At 40.3% G+C, this 24,151-nt stretch overlaps 1 protein-coding gene across 3 annotated transcripts in view; it reads left to right on the top strand.

Annotated features, from left to right (window-relative positions):
* NR1H4 (nuclear receptor subfamily 1 group H member 4) overlaps positions 1-22,649 on the top strand; it is a 43,220-nt gene extending 20,571 nt beyond the window's left edge. For 2 of the 3 annotated variants that reach the window (XM_063322717.1, XM_063322719.1), the window contains 7 exons: positions 3,735-3,887; positions 7,483-7,616; positions 8,130-8,228; positions 9,327-9,426; positions 10,961-11,107; positions 20,417-20,530; positions 21,819-22,649. In XM_063322717.1, coding sequence (XP_063178787.1) covers positions 3,735-3,887; positions 7,483-7,616; positions 8,130-8,228; positions 9,327-9,426; positions 10,961-11,107; positions 20,417-20,530; positions 21,819-22,057 — 986 coding nt within the window. In that variant the 3' untranslated portion in view covers positions 22,058-22,649. The remainder of the gene's footprint in view (positions 1-3,734; positions 3,888-7,482; positions 7,617-8,129; positions 8,229-9,326; positions 9,427-10,960; positions 11,108-20,416; positions 20,531-21,818) is intronic. The other variant, XM_063322718.1, reaches the window with a different exon arrangement.
* Positions 22,650-24,151: the final 1,502 nt, after the last annotated feature.

The following is a 24,151-nucleotide window of genomic DNA, read 5'->3' as shown; positions in this document are numbered from 1 at the left end:
AGACTAAACAGAACATTTGCTCTCATACAATGTTTGCCTGTGGTACTATAAAAAAAAAAAAAAAGGCTTCCTTGAGGTTTCTCTCACCTCTAATATATCAGTTTAGAAAATGCTGCCTTGACTAACAATAATAGCATCACAGTTGTGGTTCATAAAAAATGAGGCGGTTCAGGCATTGTTACAGTATAGGGAGCAATATACTGTGCTTTAAAGCCTGCTGCATAGAGGGCATTTCTGAGACAACCTTTGCAGACAGAAATCAAAGACTTTTTGGTATATCCTCGGCCTGTATGGTGATATTGGGTTTTAAGGGCCAAGAATGATCCGAGGGCTGGAGCACCTCTCCTGTGAGGACAGTCTGAGAGAGTTGGGGTTGTTCAGCCTGGAGAAGAGAAGGCTCCAGAGAGACTTTATAGCAGCCTTCCAGTACCTGAAGGGGGCCTACTGTAAAGATGGCAACAAACGTTTTAGCAGGACCTGTTGCGACAGGACAAGGGCTGATGTTTTTAAACTGAAAGAAGGTAGATTTAGACTAAATATAAGGATGAAATTTTTTACAATAAGGATGGTGAAACACTGGAGCAGATTGCCCAGAGAGGTGGTAGATGAGATACTCAGGGTCAGGTTGGATGGGGCTCTGAGCAACCTGACCTAGTGGAAGGTGTCCCTGGCCCTGGCAGGGGGGTTGGACTAGGTATCTTTAAAGATCCCTTCTAATCCAAACTATTCTACGATTCTATGATTTTCAGATGTTACAGAACAAGTGTGACACAGTATCATGCTTGTTCAATAAAGCCACAGAATAAGTTCTGCTGAGAGAAAAGCTAGTTGTGAATTCCCTCTGCACAGGCTGGCGGCATGAGTTTTTGCAATCTTCAAACCACTCCTGATAATGTTTGATGTCTCTCGTGCCAGACTGTGAATACTTCTTGCAAAGAAGTGTCCTGCTTTCATCTTCTCCTCGCACTAACACCCGCCACGTGGGCATGGTGGGAGGGAACGCTGTAGCACGTCTTATAGCCTGACAGAGTGGAGCAGGTGCTCTGTTAGCAATTGTGAACTTCAAAAACTTTTAAATTAAAAAAGCTAAAGCGGCTGACCATCAGGATGGCAAACGGAGATATTTACAAAGCTTTTATCTACACTTTTAACAGCTGCCCGCCATCAACTTTCATAATTTCCATAAGAAAAATCAGCACGAGTAACATTGGAGCAGCTCTAGCCATAATTAATCGTATTCATGACTAGCTAAGAGAACAAAGCAAATTCAACATTTCCAGGCAACATAAGCTTTTTGTAATTTGGAAAGATCAGATAACAGTTAGACTGCCAGAAAAACCTTCAGCTTTTGGGGTTACCCCTTCATTAATTTAACAGATGTCATTTCTGTTTTACCTCTGAATTTTTGTAAAACTCTTCCTGGTATAGAAGTTCACACACAGAGTATTTCAGGCAGTTTAAGTTCATTTTGAATTATTAGTGAATAAAATATATAGAAATTCCATTCATACTGAAAAGTTAATTTCAAAATTAATTATGAAGAAGTCTGTTCAAGAAGACAATGATTCAAGAGTCACTTCATGATAAAACTGAAGCAAGAGTAGAGTAGGTTTAAAACTACTTTTTTGCCAAATAAATTATTTCACTTTTCATTTCACATCATTTCAGTTTTCCAAAAACTTTGTTTTCAAGAGAAAATATTTGACTGCTTGAATCTTTTTGGTTCCTAGCTTTTACATGCATATTTTTGCATTTTTCTTTCACATTCTTACCTACTTAAAAATATTCATTTACTAAAGCTCTTTTTCTTTGCTCCTCCAAACGCACACCTTGTGGGTAGGGTGAGTGATACAGTCATCAGTCGGACTTGGAATGTCATAAATATTTGTGCAGAGCTTTTCAACATTTACTACTAATTAATATGTGTTGTAAGTTACAGGATTTAAATTTAACAAATAAAATTCATAAATGATGTAAAGCAGATGCAGTTGCCTTTAACTGACAGTAAGAACTTACACCTTAAATCCAGCTCTTTTTCTCCCTTCCCCGACCAGCAAATGGTAATGTATTAAACACCATGTGAATGATGAATAAAAATAATGCCTGGGGCTGCTGGAGGTTCCAGGCAATCTGCATTTCAAAAGCGACTGATGCCAGTCAACTGTATTTATCTGAAAAGCAGCCAATAAAACAGACAGCATGGAGGAGATTTCAAGCAGGAATTAGAGAAGATTCAGAGAAATGCCGGATTTTTTGTGACCAGATAGTGGAATTTTTTTACTGGTAGCTACACGTTGGTGCTTGGAAGAGATGATGCAACTATAAAAACATGGGCCAAAGTTGGGAAATTGTCATCTGACAATGGCAAAATCATGACGTCATCTGTTATCTTGCCTAGATTCAGCGGCAGAGTATCTTAGCTGAACGCACTCTGAAAACACACAGTCAAATCCTGCAATGGACAAAAATTCAGATCCACATCGGAATTTGCCCTGTGATTTGAGTATGGGAGACAGGTTCTCACCTGGTGCCTGTCTTAGTGCATCAAAGTGCCAGGTTGGAAAATGATGGTGGTTTTATTGTGCCAGCCACTGGTGATACAGAAGCAAAAGCTTTGTTAATAGCTTAGGTTAATGCAAATTTACACAGAGCTCTAGTTTGAAGTGCACTGTAAATCACTGACGTGCCAGCAGAAATTCCCAGGAGCCTATTTCAGAAACCTGCCCTCAGATGAGAAGAACTGATTTCCTCTGTAGTTGATCCTAAGTAATTTCTACCATACGAAGGGCAATGTAAAACGTTTGTGTTGGCACACTGAGTTGCACTAAAAATTCAGGAAATGTTCAAGTCGTCATTGGCAGCAAAGACTCCGTTATTTTGTAACAACTCTTTTATTCAATTACCTTTAATATCTTGAGCACTCCACATTTTGCCTACAGTGCCGCTCTTGGAGGTGTGAGCTAGGCAGCAGCCAAATAGGAGATTTGGACAGGCTGAAGAAAGGTCCTCTCAATTTCTTCGATCAGTTGCTGTTTGCAGTTACCACTGTGCAATTTTGGAGTGAATCCAGTGACAATACCAGGGGCAGGGGAACTGCCTGCGCAGGTGATATTCGGTGACTGCGCAACTCATCAGGTGGACAATATTTAGTGGATGAGGCTGGAGTATCTTTTAAACAGGGGAGGGGGCCTCATGTAGAACAGGCAATGTCGCTTCTTTATTAAACTTGGGGGTGGGCAAGCAGACCAGTATGTGGAGCTTCTTAGGTCCTGAGATCCCAGATCCCAGGAGCTGAGGGAATGCTGATGAGCTAACTGAACTCTCTTTCTGCGCATCTTGTACCTCAAAAGACTTAACAGACACATATTTTTTTTTCACTGGCTATTTGTATGGTATCAATCTACAACTCTAGTGCTGGTGCTCAGCCTGCTCCTGGCAGGTTTCAGATTTGGGTCTGGATTTTCCCAAAGTTCACAGTTCCAGGACCTCACTTTGGGCTAATGTCTAATGTCTAGGTCTACATTTTATCATGTTGATTTATTAAATTATATGACTTTGACGCTGTTGTCAGTACAAATATCAAGAATATAGTCATCTAGGCACTAAAAGAAACTCATGGTACAGAAGAACATGCGTCATTCAGAAAACCCAATGGAGGTGGAAGTGCTCTTCAACTTGATTACTTTGCTTCTTTGAGTGTTTTCTTTTACCTGTGTCACTGCTGTGTTGTGCAGGGTTCTTCAGAAGAAGCATCACAAAAAACGCAGTATACAAGTGTAAAAATGGAGGCAACTGCGAGATGGACATGTACATGAGGAGAAAATGCCAGGAGTGCCGTCTAAGGAAATGCAAGCAAATGGGCATGTTGGCTGAATGTATGTATACAGGTATTTGCATCATATAGTCAGAGTGCGCATCAAATACTGTATTTGTTTAATTATCTTGGTTTTAATAATGAAGCTATAAAGGTGTCATCTGGCAGGTGGAAGGCTCACTAGAGATCATGCTGTGCCTGTGCATCAAATCCTGTTGAAAAAGACAAATGCACCTATAAGCAATGGGATTTAGTTTGTGGTCAGGGACACAAGGGTGTAAGAGCTGAGCAAACGGTGAAGGAAGGGCTGTCCTGCACTAGATGACAGCCATTAGTCTGCCTGAGCGGGAAGGAAAAGCCATCGGGGAAGGGAGTCTACACGAGACTCCCCAGGAGCAAGAAGTTTGCAATGTTGTGGAAGCCAAAGCAGGAAAGTCCTGGCGCTTCCCTTTGCTACTCTTTCTGGGGCTCTCCCTGTCAAGTTCTTGTTTGCTAAATCCAAGTTTTAGCTTTCAAACAGTGCCATGCTCAAGAAAAGCAGAAGACTGGTGCTAGCAGGAAGTTTCTATGGACTTGCCAAGTGTATGTTCCCAGACCTCACCCAGCAATCAGGCAAAGCCTGCTAAGGGCTAGCCCTTTTTTATAGTCTGGTTAGCTCTTCACATGGTACTATAGATTTTCCTGCCTTGCATATAGGCACGTAGGTAGAACCGTCACCAGAAATGAAGCTGACAGACTCTAAAAATGTTTCATATTCAAGTGAATATTCTATTCAGACTGACAGCTTATAAACTTAATTGAGCTTCACATTGGGTAACTTAGAACAACAGGGATACCGGAGCACAACTTTAAACACCTTTAAAACTCCATTTTGAGTAAAATGTTGGCCAATCCATTATTTTTGCAAGCTTGTTCCTGAAAACAATCCGTAAACATCTGCTCTTCCATGAACAGGGCTACAATTTATTTTTCTTGATGGCTCCAATCATTTTAGCATACACGTATGTGTGAAACCAATTTAGGTTCATACAGGAAATTAATCTACTTGGAATTTTTAATATACTTCTGTCCCTCAATCTGATCAGAAGATGCTATATTAACTGTTGGTTTTGTGAGAAACAATAAGCTCCATCAATATTTGGAATGCATTGCCAGCATAATGTAATTAATCTTTCATTCTGCAAATTGAACAGGCTACAAAGATCCTGAGATATGACATATTCTACTGCAATACGTAAACATATGAACAGACACCACCACGGCGATGACAGCGCTCAATGTGTCCCTAAGAGTCAGAGGAAAATGACTCCCCTATGGTGCTGATCCCAGACCCATTGTTCCAAAATTTTGAAGGTTCAAAATAGCCTAAGTGTTTCAGTACAACAAAAAACCCAACCCATCACTGAAAAAAGAATAGGTCAGCGTAAGTAATACTGACTGGGCCCACATGAAATTTTTAAACTGGCCTATCATTTTCACAAGCTGGCATATGTGAAATAAAAGCCAGTGAGTGCCGCTGCCATCCGACTCTCTCTCTGCAATGGAAACACTGGGTATCTTGTGTTGCTCATGACTTAACCATAAGCATGCTCTGATGCACTGCAATGAGGATGTTTGGCAAGCTAGTATTTAATGGCTTTTAAGTAGGAGTGTGCTATATAATTGCTTTTACTTCAAGGCAATCCAGGACAGTAAAACACGAAGCTTCTAGTAGTATAGAGCATTTATTTGGAAAAAAAAAAAAAGACTAGGAAATAAAAGGTTACCTTGAACTTTGTTTCAGTTACTCATTCTGTAGGATTGTAATTGCAAGCTCTGTGGATTCTTTTTTCCCTCTGAACAAGGAGGTAAATTCTTATAAATATTTATGGCACGGCTACTCAACAATCCTACTCCTGCCCTTTATACACAAACTACAGACAGATCAAAATTACTAACCATCAATTTTAGTCACTTGCTGTCATTTTGATATAAACTGCAAGTTTCTTGGGTGAAATGTCTGCCTAGGGAAGACCCAGGTTCTGCCACCCTTGCTGGAAGGTAATACCCATTTAGTACCCATTGAAACCTTGCTATTTCTGAGGGAAAAAGTAAAGTCCTGTCTCTTACATAGTTTCCCAGATAGCTTAAATGGAGCCAGAATAAGATGTCAAGGTACTACTCAATAGCAGGGAGCATGAGAAAAATCTGTCTTATTGCTTAAGGCAAACGTAAACCAAATTTTCCCTTGGAAGGTAGTAGACCAGATCCTAAGCTGGTAGAAAACAGCACAAGCCCATTAACACCACTAAAGGATGCACTGAATAATTCAGAAAAAGAAATCTATGATGCTGTGCGGCAGCACAAATTACATGGCTCGATACCAATTATTATCTCCACCATTCCTATTCCCCCCCTTTCAAGGTATTATTTGCAGGTCTTATTTTAATCATGTAAATTTCCTCTTCTCTCAGCAGTTCAGGTAGGTTATTTTATATAGTGCTTAAACAGGAAATTAAAAACATTCACAACGAAATTCACTGGTTTCATGGTATCTTCCTCCACCATCATATACTCACTGAATGAGCCTCTTTTCCAGCTCTGCATTTTCAGAGGTGAAGAATGGGAAGGATACTTGAAAGGAGCTCAAAAAAAAAAAAAAAAAAGAAAGAAAGAAAGTCCTGTGCTGATAGGTTTATTTTTAGACGAATACTTAGCTGTTTACTTTTTCATTTGTGCTTTCTGGCTGTCTTCCACAGGTTGTGTAGGGTATCTATTGTCCCTTTCTTTTGTTAGCACAAGCAAATTGCTAGTTTTTATGACATCCACACAAGGATGCTCCCTGGTCTAAAGTACTGAAATCTAGTTGAGACCAAAAAAGATCCACAAATGCAAAAATCCTTTTATTCGGGCGAGTGACATTGTATAGTAAAACCAGGGCCTTATTCAGTCCTCTAATACAATGAAATTCAAAATAGCAAGACCAACTGGATAACATTTTAAATACATTTTAAAGGTACATTTGCCAGCCTGAGTTACTTCTGAGCCTACACTTTCAGCTGTTGGTCTATCTGTATAGTGATGGTGTGATGGATAAAGCCCTGGAATCGTCTCTTCTGAGTGGGCTTTCTGTGTGAAGATTCTGCGCTGCAGCCATAATATCGCTTAAAGATTACGGAAAACATCCAATGCCCTTTGTGTAAAAACAGCTGCACCTCAATTACTGTTTTTGGATTGTATGAGGAGCACACTTTTGATGACAGTCTTCCAGTTGTTCCCCTTTACTGTGCCATGGTTCAGGTGTTGGAGCATATGAAAGGCTTTTCTTTTGGATGAAACTAAACCAAAGGCACACTCCAGCACACTCCCATCGCTAATGGTTTTTTTTGTCTGTAAAACCAGATTAGAGCTGGTTCAAAGCAAGATCCCTGACATGTGTGGATGCTGGGTCACCAGAACCAACTGTTTTGCTCTGGGGACAGGCTCCTGCTGAGCTAGACTACTCATTATTGTGTGCTTAGTATCTCTCATTAGACTCATATCCAAAGATAATGACACATTGAGGAAATAATCTGCATAGGTAAAGGGGTATGTTAGTGTGAAGGGCATTAATGGGCATGTTTATGTACCTGTTCAGTGCCTGAGGCATATATAAATCCAACTGCTATCTGTTGTATTATGTGTTCAAGGTCTGTTAACAGAAATACAATGCAAGTCAAAAAGGCTACGCAAAAACGTGAAACAGCCCCCAGATCAGACAGTCAATGAAGATAACGAAGGCCATGACATGAAACAAGTGACATCTACAACTAAAATATATAGGGTAAGAAAATTCTTGTAACAGTTCGTACAATAGTGGCGATGTTTGAGGTAAATGCAGCTAGTACAGTGAATATAGAGTACTTGCAAACTCTCTGGAGCTGTCTGTATGAATTAGAACTCCATCTCCCACCAAGTCAAGGAAATACCTCATGTATAGAAGTAGTTCTGATAATTTTACTCAAAACTCAGTAAAGCATTTATGAAATACATAAAGTATTTTTTCTGTGATACACGTCAGGTATGTATCACATATGGTGAGGTGTGATATTAAAGTGTGAGCATACCTAGTTATTTGCTAACCATTTCCTTATTTCTAATAATAAATCACACAAACTCATGCAGTTTGGAAGCATTATACACCTCTCTTCTGTACATTTCTACAGAAATCTTAGTGACAAGCAAACCTCTTGTCTCCAAGCGCGAGAAATAGATGTATGGCTTTTGCCTAAAGCAAGAGATGCTAGATCATTTCTATGACTGCATTTCATGACGGGCTTTTTTTTTGCCAGTATAGGAGAAAGTAGAATTTACCCCAGAACAGCAGAACCTTCTTGACTACATCATGGATTCATACAGTAAACAACAAATACCACAGGAGGTGTCAAAAAAACTAGTAAGTATGTTGAAGAACTAATTTTTGAGATGCAGATAATGAAGATGAGGATTACAAGCAGAAAATATTTGTGCTCAGTATAAGTAGGCGTTGTAAGTAGCAGAGCTATGGATAAAATGGATTAACTATGGATAAAAGCTTACAGTTAAAACATGCTGCAAGGGGGGCAGGATCTCTCCCATTCAGTCAACAGCTCAAAGCAAGCTCAAATGCTAAGAAAAATCTTTCAGCTCTGGGAATACGCTTTTATGCTCAAATCTAACACTTGCTGATTGGAGCTTTGGTTTTTTGCATTGTCAGTATAGGCAGTGATTTGAGTTCGACTTGCAGCCAAGCTTCCTTTCTATAAAGACACCAGCCTGGAAGCTTGAAAATAGTTCATTTTTTTGAACCCAAATTCCCAACATTTTCCAGGTTTGGATTTTTGTTTAATCCCCTCTTCTTTCCTTTCCCTCTCTACCTTCTAGAAATTTCATTTTCCCTTTAAGAAATCACAGTTTCCATGGTAGGATGGGAAAAGGTTGGGAAACAGGGAGAAGGGGAAAAAAAGGCTTTAAAAGAGATACGTTTTTTTTACAGAATTGTCATGTTCAAACTTAAAAAAAACCCAAACAAAACCAAAATGACTGTAGAAAATTATTTCCTAAGTCATCAACTTTGAAAACTAAAGGGAAGACACTTACAGGGGGAGAGTTGAATAATCCATAACTAACTTGTGTAACTTATTTCCATGGGAGGTTGAGGAGGTGAAAACTAAAATATATTAAAAAAAATAAATAGACAAATTCATGGCTAACAAGGCTTTTGGTTAAATATTATGGTACACATAGAACTTCTAGCTCAGGAAGTGTCTAAATCATTGATTGCTAGACGTGACACTGGAAGTGAAACAGGTATTCCAGAGGAAAGGACACTGCCTACTTCTTTTTCTTCTTATGTTGCCTTCCAAAATACCTGTTTTTGGCAACCATTGGAGACAAACTGCAGTATTAGATGGACCTCTTGCCTGATCCAGTCTAATAATTCTTGTATTTTACATTCTTAAATGTGCAGAGACAATGAATATTAACAGATTTTGTTTGGTTTGATTTTCAACAGTTACACGAGGAATTCAGTGCTGAAGGAAATTTTCTGATTTTAACAGAAATGGCTACCAGTCATGTGCAGGTTCTTGTGGAATTCACAAAAAAACTACCAGGTATATCCAGTGTGTGGGGACAAATTTTGTTATTGCAAAGTTTACCTGCCTTTCAGTTGCCCTTTGGTGATTGTTGTGTGTATTTTGAAGACTATATAAAAATGCCTCCTCCTCTGACACATACGCATTCTTCACGCACTGCCTAAGAAAAGGAGCTTTGTGCTCAGAGGAATAATATGTTGAATAATTCAAGCTCTGCCACTCTGAGATGTGGCACTCTTTACCTACTGACAAACAAAATGCTTACAGAAGGGGTCATATCTCCAGAGAGATTTTATTTTCATATATCACTGCAATGCCAAATAGTCTGCCTCTAAATTACCACTAACGCTTGCCAGACTCTGCTTCGCTCGCTTTGCAGCCTCTAAGTCATGAAATCCACTGAATTGTGAGTCCTAAACAAGAACTTCCCCTAGTTGGTGCCGCCAATATTTACAGTTGTTGCCTGGTGTGTTATGGACAGGCACTGAAAAGCTGAGTTTATCAATCATTAGTATTTTTTTAACTCCCAAGTTGATGTTACCTCAAGAGTGAACACTGGGCATGGTACAGATTCCTTGTAATTAAGGAAGGTGTGCTGTAAGGTTTAGCTGCATGAAAACATTATTTTCCTAGCACTCCCATCATATTGACCCTTCCTCTGTGTGTTACGGGCTTGCTTCAAAGCCTAGCACTGCAGTCGTGACTATATTTTTTTATGCTAACCAGGATACTGGCTTGCAGCAAATGAAGAAGGGAAGAGCTTTGTAATTGAATAATCTACAATTTTCAGTGTTGACTTAGAGTACAACATCTGGCAGGATTTATCACCTTTTTGTTTAATTCACTACTTTAACTTTTTCTGTGCTTCCTCACAGAACCAGGGGGTGGGTATAAGGTGGGTACCTGGAATGGCATGTATGAGGAGAGTTTCCCATGATCTTCAGCTCCCCGTTCCTCTTTGGAGGAGCAGCTGTGTGTTCACACAAGTTACCAAATTTCTTCTGATTTCTTCAGTGGATTTTAGAGTCTTTCCCCTCCAAAAAGAGAAATGCATATTTAAAGCACAGCAGGAAGCTTCTATGTAAAATAGTGTATTAGTCCAAAGGCAAGATGAAATATTTAAAATTAAATGCTTCAAATGTTGATTTTGCCATCAGAGCATGGAAAGAGCTGAAAGAAGCATGGCTGTGGGAGAATCATATAGAGACTTCTGATGGAAACATGGCAGAAGATGTTAGGGAGCAGCACCAGGCTAGACAAAATCCCCACTATTGGTAATACTACACCACTAGCATTATGATTTTGCTTATCATGTTCCTCTTAAAGTACCATGAACAATGAAACACAGATCTAATTCTCATAAACGTCGGTGAGGTCCAAATCTGTGTCATTTTCTGGAATCTGCGTTTCAATTTCCGCAGCACTTGGCAACCCTACTGACATCAACATCAAGGTTATGCAGATGTGTAGCACCTCACGCGCAACAACTTCAGGACAGGAAGCAGCGGGGACTTTTCTGTTGCTGTCTTACTTATCTCTAACATCTCCCCAGGCTTCCAAACCCTCGATCATGAAGATCAGATTGCTTTGCTGAAGGGCTCAGCAGTAGAAGCCATGTTCCTGCGTTCAGCTGAGATCTTCAGTAGGAAACTTCCTACAGGACATACCGTCCTTTTAGAAGAAAGAATTCGCAATAGTGGTAAGTATCTTGTTTAACAAGGGAAAAACAAACACCACTTCTGTGTCAGTATTTTGCCCTTGGAAAGCTGGTAAAATTGTTTATTAGCACTGAAACAGGTTTATCTGTATGTTGTTCTTTATATTAACCAGAACAACTCTAACTCAGCCTTGAGTTGAAAGGTCATAAGGTAAAGGTTTATTTATAAATACGTTGCAAGTATTATGAATAACGCCACATCAGATAAACCCAGTGTAAGTCTCCAATGATAAGCATGAAAGAACGATGAAGAAAAAATACCACCATTTCAAATTGTTCACATAAAATATCAATATTTATGCTTTCAAAGGCAACCATTATAAGACGGAAAGAAAAAAAGATTTTAAGATGTTACTGGAGATGACTAAAAGGAACCACCTATTCTTAGGGTCAGTTTGGTAAAATTGAATCACAAGATGCATAGAAGAATTATAAACATGGCATGTTCTCAGTATGTTTTCTGCTTCTTAAGGTCCATCAAAGGCTCAATGGCTGTGATAAATTCTACTGGTTCTAGACATAAATCTTAATAATTATGAAAAGCCAAACAGGGCTGGATATTGTTTGTTCCTCAAAGCAGGCAAAGTCATGTTTTGCATTGTTACGTATTCTTTGTGCTCCGCTGATGCAATACTGAATGTTTTGCTTTTTTCTGTATTGACCAGAAAGCTTTATCCAACCCTCAGCTACCTATCATGCAAAATTCAAATGTGAAACCAATTTTGAATTCGAGAGTCTGTCTATAGATTCTGGCTCCTGGCCTTTCTTTTTAATGGTCAGAAGAAGAGATAGGAGAATGTTTAACCTCAATACTAGTTGTAGAAATGGGCTTGAACTCAGTTCTGGAACTCTTAAAATCAGTTATGTGTTATTGATATATGCAAAAATTAGGCCAACACTTATATATTTGAAACCCTGAAAAGGAGTTAGGAAACTTCAGAATAATTCACTTGCTGAAGGTATGTATTTAGTTTGACTTACCACATTCATTTCTAGATTTGTATTTTGTAGTTTTTTATATTTCTTTCATTTTGATTTATGATAAGAGGCTATTGTTTGATGGTCTGGAAATGGTGACTTTCAGAGTGATATGAATGGCTTGTGGTCAAAGTTCTGCAGGCAGAGAAGTACGCGAAGAAGGCCAGAGATAATTTCTGGAAACTGTAATGAGTTGTCATGGATCCAAATGTCTTCATTAAGAGATTTTCTGTTTGATTATAACCTAAATCTTTCATAAAAATAGGTCTTTGAGAAATGAATCCATATGAATACATGATTACTGAAAAGCTTCTCTAATCTGTAAAGTATCAACCTTTGCATTCAAGGTGTCAACTGATCATAAAAAATAGAAGCAGGAAGTACTTTGATCCAGGACATTACATAAGCTATTTTGTCATTCCAAGAAATTTTCCTTACTCATAATTTTAAAATAGGCTGTTAATTCTCTGTAGCTATTGAGTCCAGATGAGATGCAATATTATTTTTTGCAAGTTTGTACTAGACTTAAAGATGGCATTTCATATCATAACATAATTAGCTGGAATATGACATCATATCCTACAGTAATATTATTTACCTGTCATGAAGCAGAATAAAAAAATAGCATCTTGCGTAGAAGAAAATTTCAAGACAAGTAACGATTTCAAATGTGGCATTGTTTATCCCAAAGGAAGATTTTGTGTAATACTTTTTTTCTGTGGGGAAAAAACCCTCCAAGGTAAATTGAAAATGAGTTCTGGGTCGGAAGAAAACCTGGACTGAATAGTTTCCGAGAAATTAAACACAGTAACTTTTTTAGTGTGTATATATACACATATATATCTTATTGCTCTTGGAAAAGCCTCTCTAAAACATCTTCCCTCAAGGTCCCCAGGATCTCAAGTTGGGGACGTAAAAGGAAATACTGCTGCTAGAATTTCTCCCTCCCTATATTGCAGGAGGATAATATATTACCCAGCTTACTTGAGGCTGGCTGCATTCTTTCCTCCCATTTATAGCCAGAATACGGGACAAAATACCCTTTTTCTTTTTTTATTTCTCCACCCTGTGCAAATTCAAGCCTACTTAAACACTTTTTCCTTGGCTGCGCTTAATGGGGCTGTGACAATAAATGACAAAAGCAGCTTGTAAATCTTTGCATTTGTTAAGTGAAGAAGTGCTGCTACCGATGCTATTTAACTGTAAGTGCTACTGCACAGAGCCAGAAGTCATTCAAAAATTCTAGAGTCTCTCGTTTTGGACTGATGTTGCTGCATGCTAGAGCGTATCTGTCAACGTGGCAATGTCCCTTGCATGAAAAGGCTGAAATGTGTTTTTTATTTGGCCCTCTGCCTGTGTTTTCAGCACTGGTAACTGCCTGTCAGTTAGTGGCATCACTTCCTTTGCACCAAAAATGCAAGCATGTTAGTTTATAAGAGGAAGGATTTTTACTAGGCAGGTTTGGTGCTCTCATGCTTCCCAAGGGTATTTCTCAGTCTTCACTGAATTTTCATAGAAATCCTGTCTGTCATCACACAGGCTACCAGAGTTTTTTTGTTTTACTTCAGGAGCTGCATTGGCACAATTTTTCTGCACATTTTGTCTTAGTTTATGATAAATTCCAGAATTACACATTTAGGAAAATTGAATAATTGTTGGAAAATATCTACTAGTGAAACATCTTCTTTCTGTCGTTTAAATCGTGGTCATTTTCAGTTGTCCTGAGTTTAAACAGAATGAAAGAAAGGCATCCTAATTCTTCTGTTATCGTTGCTTACGCATACAGCTTTCATGTATATTAAATATGCATTTCACACACCTGCATGTTATAGGACCCAACACCAGGGCTCTAGTCTAATAGCCTGTACTAAATATGGTATTAGGATAGACATTTTAGCAGCCTCTTCCAGCCTTAACCAGTAAGGACACATGGTACTAAAACCTGCAGCTGGCCATTATCATGTTATAGATTGGTCCAAGAGATAAAATAGCCAGAAGAGATTAAACCCAAGTCAAATAAAGAAGAAAACCCAAGAGAATTACACATAAATTTGTAAATACGGACTTTTTTTCTTTTTTTTGCATACACCTCACTGAAAAACAAAACTAAATGCAGCAAGCTGAAACACTCTGCAAAGACTAATAGAGAGCAGTAGAGCAAATGCAGTGATAGCCAAGTGAGAGTTTAGAAATTAAATTTATAGGTAATTAATGAAGAAGAAGCATCAGGATTATTCACGGCTCCTATTGAGGTCCTAAACACTGTCAAGCCATCAGCCATAAATTATTGCTGTTAGTCAGAACTTCTGTCCACATATTTTTAGGTGCAGACAATTGTCTGAATGTCACATTGCCAAGCCTTGATGTCTGTATCCATAAAATCGGGGGTGGGCATCCTGCATAAAAGTCACAAGCTGTCCAGACTCCTGTCACCTGCCACCATGTCCACTTGGAAGCTGCTCTCATCCATTAATATTTATGCCTTCCCCAGTCTGATTGTATGGAACGGATTTTTTTTTTTTTTTCTTACTGACAAAAAAAGCCAGAGATCTGGTGGTGATGACCTTTGAGCATTGGCAGCCTTCGTTTTTATTCTCATGCTGATGAGGTGTATTTTTATTTCTTAGCTTGAGCGTATTGCTCAAGTCCTGGTACATCTCAGTGACTGCCTTTGTTTGTGCCCTTATGGTCTTTCTTCATAAGGTGTTATAGAAATTCTTTCATTAGCTGCTCCTGAGTCTGAAATCCTCTCCTACTCACTCTAATATGGAGACTTAATGAGAAATAGAGACATTTTATTTAATGTTAATGAGCGCTTGTGCCACTTACTCATCTTAGTTGATGTTTCACTATGCATACACCAAGTTGTGACCGACTGATTCATTCTGTGAAAGGCTGGCAGCCTACTAATTTAATGCTTAGTTTCTTTCTCTTATTTTGAAAACAAACTCTCCCCATTATCTAGCAGTACAATATTTTTAAAACCCGTGCTGAAAGACTGAATGTTTTCTCGGTGAGCATTTATAGCTTGTTTTCCCAAGGACACCTGCTTTTAGTGGTGTTGAAGAGCCACAGATTTTTATTTTATGATTTTATTCTACAAAGCAGTTCTACTAATTTCAGTATCGGGGAATAAGATACTATCTGATACGGACACAAACAGAAGAATCTGGACCTGAATTTTTGGTTGGCAGCAGGACACCTGACATCATTGTGAAATATACTGTTGTCCTCCTGGATGGGTTACAGGTGCTGAAGTACAGGGAGATCCAAGGAAAAAAAGAAATAGCCACTATTTCAAAGCATTGGCAAGAGGCCACTTTTTGCCCTTGAATGTGGGATACAAAGTTCCCATTGATTTGGACAAGATACTCCTGCAACCAAGGGCAAAATTTGGCACTGGAACAATGGATACCTAATCATTTCCGCTACCTTTGGCTTTTATTATTTGATTATTAGTACTGAGTCGTGGTAGCGCTTCAAAACCCCATTGTGCTGGGGTTTGCGCAGGGAAACAAAATGAAATGGTCTTCATTTCTGAGTCCAAATAACCTAACCTAAGAGAAAGCAACCTGTTCAGTATCTAGCACCTTGTTTCTAAACATACCTGCAAATTGTAGGTGTCTAACCCTCCGAATGGTCAGATGCATCCACACAGGAGGCACTTACCATTCTATGACTCGACCTCAAAGTGGCACACTGCCCAAAATATTTAGAAATTAGGACCACTTTAAATTACAGAGTATAGGAAAGAGATTTTCTGTTCATATGCAGTAGTGCACAATCCACCACACTGAGTTAGGCAGTGCCATGTTCCTGAATGTCAAATAAAATCGATAAAAGCGTTTAAGTCGTATCTACAGAGTTAATTTATACCCCTGAAAACAAGAACAGATGTCAGAGGACCCAACCCCTTTTCTTCTGCACAAGTGTGCTTCTCCAGGCCAAAAACTTATTTAAATAGACTGAACGTATGAAGCCTAGCTCAAGGCAGTGCAGATGCTGCTGCTGTGTGCCAGACCGCACTTCCCTCCTGCCTGCAGGCACTCAGGCCACTGCCAAAGGATGGTGTGTGGCAATGTCATTTGCATCCTCCTTGCAGGTTTGGTTTGTTTGTTGTTTTGTGGTGCTGTTTGGTTGTTTGGGTTTTTTTTTTTTTTTTGACTAAGGTTTCTTTGCTTGCAATGGTGGCTTCACAGTGGTCCTATTGATTGCTTTTGAGATGATGGGTTTTTGCTATCCTGATTATGAGTTCTCCTTGGCACATGCTAACCTCTCATTTAAGTTGGCCGTTTAACTTCTACAAGGTGATGATAGAGGAGAGAGTCACATGAACATGCTCTGGTGTGTCTTCTCTCTACTGGCTAGATTTTGCCCTTTTTGGCTCTCAGCATCAACACGATGAATTTAGTCAGTGTTTAAAGGGCCACTGATGCATTTGAACAGGTTAGGAGGCAGAGCTCATAAGCAGCGTGGAAAGCAATTCTGGTAGATGAAACACTGTGAAAGATAAGATGTAATTTTGCGAGTAATTAATATATTTTATTTTCATAAAACAGCTGCTAATATACCCTTGGTTTAATATCCACGGGCACCTTCATGTTTATCAAGAAAAAAAGATCTCTTTATCCATATTAATCACACAGTGCTAGTTACTGTTAATTAGTACTTACTCTCAAGATTTCCTCTTGCAATAGATTAATCTATTCAGTTTTAATCAACAGCCGAAATCGAAGAGAGAATACTGGTCTCAAAAAGCTGGCAATATGACTCAATATCACAGTAAAAAACATCTATTCCAATCATGTTGACCACATAATTGTTTATGGCCTGAAATGGCAAACCTTACAAAAGCAACAGTCCTTTTACCTTCAGAGAGAAATCATAGGAACAAAACCCTAAAAAAGGCAAGGTCTAAACCAATGCTGTGTCTTAAGCTACAGATAAGAGTGAAATTGTGCAGGAAGTAAGGGATGCTGAACGAATAATGCTCAGGGGTTTAAATCTGCTCCAGTCTAACGCCGCAAGTCTGTACTCAGTAAAGGTAGTGTGTCCCATTGACTGCCGCGGGGTTTACAGCCCGTCATGTATTAACGTAGCGAAATCAATCAAATGAATTGCAGGATCTTCCGCAGGTGACAGAGTCGGGCTGGTGGTTAGGGAGGAATCTGTGTAATTCAGAATGCTGCATAATGCAAGACGAAGGAGGGGCATGTTCTTATTGCTGTAACGGTGCATGAAACAAAGATTTTTAAACCTTTTTGAAAAAAAGTTAAGGAGGAGGCAGCAGTAACACTGCCCAGGAAGCTCTGCCTATCTGACACAGTACACTGCAGGGCTCTTGTCTGGTCTAAATAAAGAGGGTTTGACAGAGCAAACTTTTCTGTTCTCACTGATGCCAGGTATATAACTTTATCTATTTGATTTTTTTCACTTTTGGAGTATGATTTGTAACAATGGCATTTGAAAAGTCATATAATTCACTTCTCTAGCTTTTTCACTCATGAGTACCAAATTGCCTTTAATTCTTTTTCTGATAACCTGAATTGAAGTGACAACATCTTGTACGGTAGATAAGAAAAAAAAAAAAAAAAAGGAAAGAACTATAAACATCTGTTTCCTGCTTTTTTTCTTTCTGGTGGAGCTTATTAAATTCAAACTGAAGCGTTTTCAATCACATTAGAAAACAGCCCCCTCTTGTGATGGAACAGCAGTTTGTGCATACAGGATGATGACATAACGGAAACTCCAGCACAGATGGGGTGAGGGCAAAATTAGTAACCAAGAAAAACTTCCATTATTCTCGTCTCAAAATTGCTCATTTTGCATGGTTTCATTCATAATTCTCTTGTGATGTATATCTATTTAAAGATTTCAAAGTTCTGTTCTCTTTAGTAAAAGCAGTAAATCAGTGGCATAGCTGTAACATCCCTTTTTACTCCCTTTCACCTCTTCCGTTTTGCCTTTTTTTTGTCTGTTTGGAGTACAGTAGTGCAGAGCAGCTCTCTGCCGTAATTTGATTTGCTTCCACATCTGTGCTCCTTTTTTGCTTTAGTTTCTTAATGTTGGATTAGAAGCTTTCTGGGGCAAGGATTGTTTTACTGCATGCTTATACGGCGCCTGGACCAGTGAGGACCTGAATTAGTCATCCCGCACCCTGTTCACCAGCACCATTTTCATGCCACTTCTGCTATATTGACAGCAGGACCTGAGGAGCTTTGCGGTCAGCAAAACAATTCATTCATCCAGCTGAAAACTAACCTGACCCAAAAAAGAAAGAGGAAAAAAAAAAATCATCAAATGATGAATATGAGAAACAAATGGTGGGAGTCTTAGTCACAGCCCACTTCCTCCCATTTCCTGTCTGCTGTCGAGGCGATTGTGCCCAGTGGCGCGATACCTTGCACGGAGACTTCTAAAAATATCCAGTTTGCCTTGGACTTTTCTCATGTCTTTGCTGAGCTATTCACTTCCACGAAAGGAATTAATTTGCTCTGCTTTAGGGCTCAGCTAGACTTATTTTTTCTCCCGTCTCTAGATTCACGTGAACTTTAGGACTTTGGCGTGTCATATGTATGTGTTCTTTACTTATGTTGTATTGTAAGGAACTTTGGCATTTAAAACTGCTCAGTAGAGAGACAGGCGGTTCCCCAAAAGTTAGCAATAAGTAGTGTTCAAAATTTTAAATAGTTAACGCTGATGACTAATGACATAAACCTCACAGATCATTAGATGCTATGACTATTGTTTGCTCTGTAGAGGCTCCAGCTGTGTTACTAACTGCCACAGGATGAGCTGACCCACATCATATATATCTGCTGAATTCACTTAGACTCTTCTTAATAGTGTTGAACTTGTTACAAAAACAAGATTTGTGGCTTGTAATCTGAAGTGAACATAGGTTGCTCATGTCATATGCTTAAACAAGTCATCCAGCCACAAAATAAACCGCACCCTGCAAGACCATACTTTCACTGTTGGGACACGTAACTATTCCACCGACTGAAGTAAGTTCTCACTGTCACAGCAAAATGTGACTTGTTCGTAGTTAAGTCAAGTGACTTCATGTTTCCTTTCTTTGAGTTCCATCTGATGAGTTTCATTTTGAATTTCCCCTACTGGAGGCACTCCAAACCTTACCAGTCCCGCATTTCAGCTTCATGATGTATACAACACTCAAAATCACATTATTTCATGCAGTTTCCACACCAAGTTATAAAGTCTTCTCCCAGAACAGCTCAAAATTAAGAGTAAAATGACAAGAAATCCTATGGCCCTTGTCTGTGGGAACAGAAGAGGTTTCCACCATTTCAGCCAAGGAAGACCAAAAAGCTTCTTGCTGCAGAACCATTGCTTCAGATCTCTACACCTCGTCCATGCCACCACTTCAGAGTTGCAAGCAGCCGTTGTCAACAGTCTGGTGGCTGCTCTGAGTGACTCACACACCAGTTTAAAAAAAAATAAAAATATATTTTTGTCACAGGACCTACTTCTCTTTTACACCAAAAAGCAGAATGAAGTATATCTGTAATTTAAGGCTAAGTAAGAACATTGTGACCTGATGACAAAGTCAGTAAGAGGAAGCCCAGCCGGCGTGCCCCAGTTCGGTAATCCCAAAGGGTTTCACTGATGGCAAGAGGATCGCATGATCCCACCCTTAAACTGGGCTGGATTTTAATTATTTATGGCTCCGTACTTTATAATACCCCAGTTTATGATGGAAGGCAGTAGTAGTTGCAAGCAAGTTGATCTTGGACTACAGGTAATCCTAGACCTAGCTAAAGTTTCAGGCTACATAAAAGGAGAAATTAAGACTCTTTATGGAGACAACTGAAGCAACTGCCCAAGGCAGTTCGTTGTAGAGTAGAGCTGGGCTAGAATTAAACCATATGCCCTGAGAGGTTTCCATATAACTAATGGAAAGATAGGGAACATGGGGACTGTTTCGCAGACTGTGCATACTGGAAACAGAAGGCAGCTAGAATATCAGCAGACAGCGAGAAAAACATGTATGAGACTTGTCCTGAAGAGCTAGACAGACAAACCTGTAGAGGAAAAGGACTTGCTTGAAAGAAAGACTTTGAAACCATGTGGAAAAAAATTCCCAGAGCTTGCCTGTTTCTACTCTCACCTGGAAAACAAGGATGTGCTTGTACTTTTGTAACTAATTGTCTTGCATCAGGCCTGATTTGTGTAGTAAATCTGTCCCACCTAGACAGTCAAGGCTTCAAATACCAAATAATTTATCTGTGGCAAGAAAACAGATTATTCCAGTAATTAAAAAATATTATAACTTTTTTTTTTCTCTCACAGGTATCTCAGATGAATTCATAACTCCCATGTTTAATTTTTATAAAAGCATTGGAGAGCTGAAGATGACACAGGAAGAATACGCGCTGCTCACAGCCATAGTTATCCTGTCTCCAGGTAACTTCTAATCCAGAATCAAATGTTAGTGGATTTGAAAAGAAAGCATGAGGAGCGTGACGTGAGATTTGTAAAAACTTACATTCTACATAGTGAGCATACATGCTTATTCAGTATATTCAGTTGTTAAACCAAAAAACAAGCGCACAAATCCAAACTCCAAATGTCCTGCTACACCATCTGGGTTTGCATACAAGGAAAAAAAGTGCCTAAATACCCTGCTTAAAAAAAAAAAATAGTTACTGGTATCTCTCCACTGCTTAGCAGGACAGGCTTCTTTCTTCAGAAAATCCCAGATGTGGTTACATGCACATCACTACAGATCATTGCGGAGGGAAACTGGGAAACCCTATAAATTAGAATAGAGAATGGCAATGAAGGTCTTCAGCCTTTATTGAACAAACACCAGCAGGGAAGAGCAGAAGGACAGTAGCAAGTTGCCCTCTTGACTATGAAGTGTTGGAAACTGACCTTTTGGATGTATCGCCACAGTAGCGTCTCAGCCCCGATGACACCTGATTACAGCCCTTTGCTGTAAAAACTAATTCTTTGACAACACAGAACTAACTAGCTCTGCCCACAACATACGGAGATGTCTCCGGACAGAAGACAGACACTGAGGTTCCCAATCAGGTTTCATGGAAGATGGGAAGGTGAAGCAATTCCACCGCTCTTTGTCTCAGTGTGGCTTAGGAAATCTTTTTATGCCAAAAATTTCAGTGACAAAAAAAACCCCCATCCTTCTCTTTTCCTCCTTCTCCAAATACCCAAACACATACTTCTATATGAACAAAATAAAAAGACAAGTATTTTCTAACAAAGAAATTTCATCTGAGGATGAAGATGTTCGATTTCTCCCCGGTGACCTGCTTGTACACTCTTCTCTACCGGCCAAATTCCCGACTTGTACTACACCTCCAAGAACTTATGCTGTGCTGCTCAGTTGTTGCAATGCATCACAGGATGTATTCGGGTGCAGAACTGTGCTGGGAGATGATGATACACCCCCAGGGAAACATTTCCAAGTTAAAACTCTTCAGTTTTTGAAAAAGTTGAAAGTTTTCCTTAGCTAGAAGTGGGAAGCTTACATGAAAACCCCAAAGCAAAAAGACAACGTTAAGTATTTTTATTCCCTCTTCATTTGAAAATAAATATTCTTGGTGGGTGTGAACATCAGTGCCCAGTGTAAATATTAGAATATTTTATATTCTTTTATCAGTGCAAATATTTACATTGTATCAGAGCATATATTTGCTAATTACTTCTTTTCTCTTAAAACCATAACCAGATCGACAATACATAAAGGACAGAGAGTCCGTGGAAAGGCTTCAAGAACCCCTGCTGGATATTCTACAAAAATTCTGCAAACTTCACCACCCAGATAACCCTCAACATTTTGCGTGTCTTCTGGGCCGTCTCACAGAATTACGGACATTTAACCACCATCACGCAGAGATGCTGATGTCATGGAGAGTGAATGATCACAAATTCACACCTCTTCTCTGTGAGATCTGGGATGTGCAGTGATGGGTACTTTTTATTTTATTTTAGGAGAAATATCTTTTTAAAGGACCACGTAGCATTTAATAGAAAAATATCCCACAGTACATTCAATTTTCTTTACTACATTTTTATAGAAACATGCCATGGATTCATAAAAGTAATTTTGTTCACTATACACAGAATATTGTATAGCTATCAGATTGTCACACGTGAGTATAACTTTCTCTGTATTTATATTCTCTGATCAGAAAGAGCCCACCAGCTCCTCAGAGGAACCCCGTTAATTCCTGCTGCAATTATGCTGATTGCAGTTATGGTTCCTCTTGACAAATGGGGAAACGCAGGTTTCCATTCATATTTTTTCACTGCAGTGTTTTTGTGCTTGGCCTCCATTAAAGAATGTATTTCAGATATTTACGGTAATAAACCAGCTGCAATGGTTAACGCCACCGTCATTTGCTGATCAACTGCGAAATGTGTTCACGTAAGATGTGCAAGATGCTATTTCTTCAGAAGATGAAAAATTATGTAATGGAGAAAAGCCACACCCACGCACACACACACACAAACCCCTTCTCATGACATAGACATGTAGCTTCATTTGCATTACTATTTCAAAGTAAAGATAATACAGTATCTAGACTTTGTGAAAATGCATCACAGGTTATTTTGCTTTATGGCTTTTGATTCTTGGTGCTTAGTGGGTCTGAAAAAAAAAGTGGGTAGAGGTAAGTGTGTTTGAACGCTGTGCGAGGCGGTGCAGGCTCCCTGAGGGGTAACAGGGGCTGTTCCCTTGTGCCTGGGTCTGCTCCCAGCAACAGGAAACCGGGTGGCTGGGACACCCACGTGCCGACCATGCCGTCCTCCAGACAATGTCCCTGCACTGATGGCAGTGCGGGAAAGGCGCTGGGTGCAGAAACGGCTCTGTGCCCTGCTGCGGAAAGGCCTCTTCAGGTGTCAGCTCCTCTGTGGGCAGGCGTGCACACACGTTACGGTTTTAAGAACACACAATTCTTGTTAAGACAATTATTCTCTCACCCCATGACCCCTCCCCACCCGGGAAGGGGAATCAGGGAAAACAAGGAAACCCGAGGGTTGAAATGGAAACAGATTTAATAGAGTAAGACTAGATAATGAACATTAATAATACTAAAGAACCAATATTGATCCCGATACCAATATAAAATACACAAGGATTATACTCAGCCCATTCTATCAGCAGGGAGCTGTGGACAGCAAGTGCCCGACACTGCGAGTGCTACGGCTTTGGCTTCAGGGGGAAGGGAAGGGCTCAGGGGTCCGGCCCTGGGGCAAGGAGTTCTCAGGATTGCAGCCATCCTAGGAAGAGAGAAAACTCCTCTGCAAACTTTGTAATTTATACTGAATGTGATGATCATGGTATGAAACAATCAAGTCGGCCAGCTTGGGTCGAGTGCCCGGGCCTTGCTCCTCCTCACCCCTGCACCTGTCAAAGCTCGAAAACACCGAGACCTTGAATCCTACACAGCCTAGCTGGCCACAACGTAAATATTTTCACAAATTCAGATACTAGAGCCTTCTAAAAGTGCATTTTTCCCAAGCATTAGAAGAGACATTACTGAAAAGTAACATTGCCGAAAGAGAAATTAATCCTGTGTTGCCCAAACCCGGACAAACCCGCACCCCGCTCCCACCGCCGACGACCGAATTCCCGACCACGGCCCCGGGGAAGCAGAACTGCTGCCCCCAGGCAGCTGGTGACACAAGCAGGTGGGGACGTCGAGGCCCCTGCTTTCCTGACAGCCCCAACCGCCCGGCCATCTGCCGCGGCCCCCGAGCCAGCAGCGGCTGGGGGGCTGAGGCCTGACCCGCCCCCCGTGGGGGAGACCCGGCTGCCAGCGGGACCGCCACCCCCTCCCCGCCTCAAAGGCCGCTGCCTCCCGGTAAATGGGAGCGGGGCGGCGGGAGCGGCGGCGGGGGCTGAGGGCCAGGTGCGGCGGGTACGGCCCGGCCCCGCCCCGCCCCGCCCGGCCCCGCCCCGCCCCGCCCCGCCCCGGTCCCGCCCCGCGGGCGCTGATTGGCCCTTTCGAACGGAGCGGCCGGCGCGGTGCGGGCGGGGGCGCCCTGGTGCGCGGTGAG

Source organism: Chroicocephalus ridibundus, chromosome 1 (genome assembly GCF_963924245.1).
Source record: "Chroicocephalus ridibundus chromosome 1, bChrRid1.1, whole genome shotgun sequence".
Taxonomy (NCBI): domain Eukaryota; kingdom Metazoa; phylum Chordata; class Aves; order Charadriiformes; family Laridae; genus Chroicocephalus; species Chroicocephalus ridibundus.
This window is presented reverse-complemented; position numbering and strand designations above follow the sequence as displayed.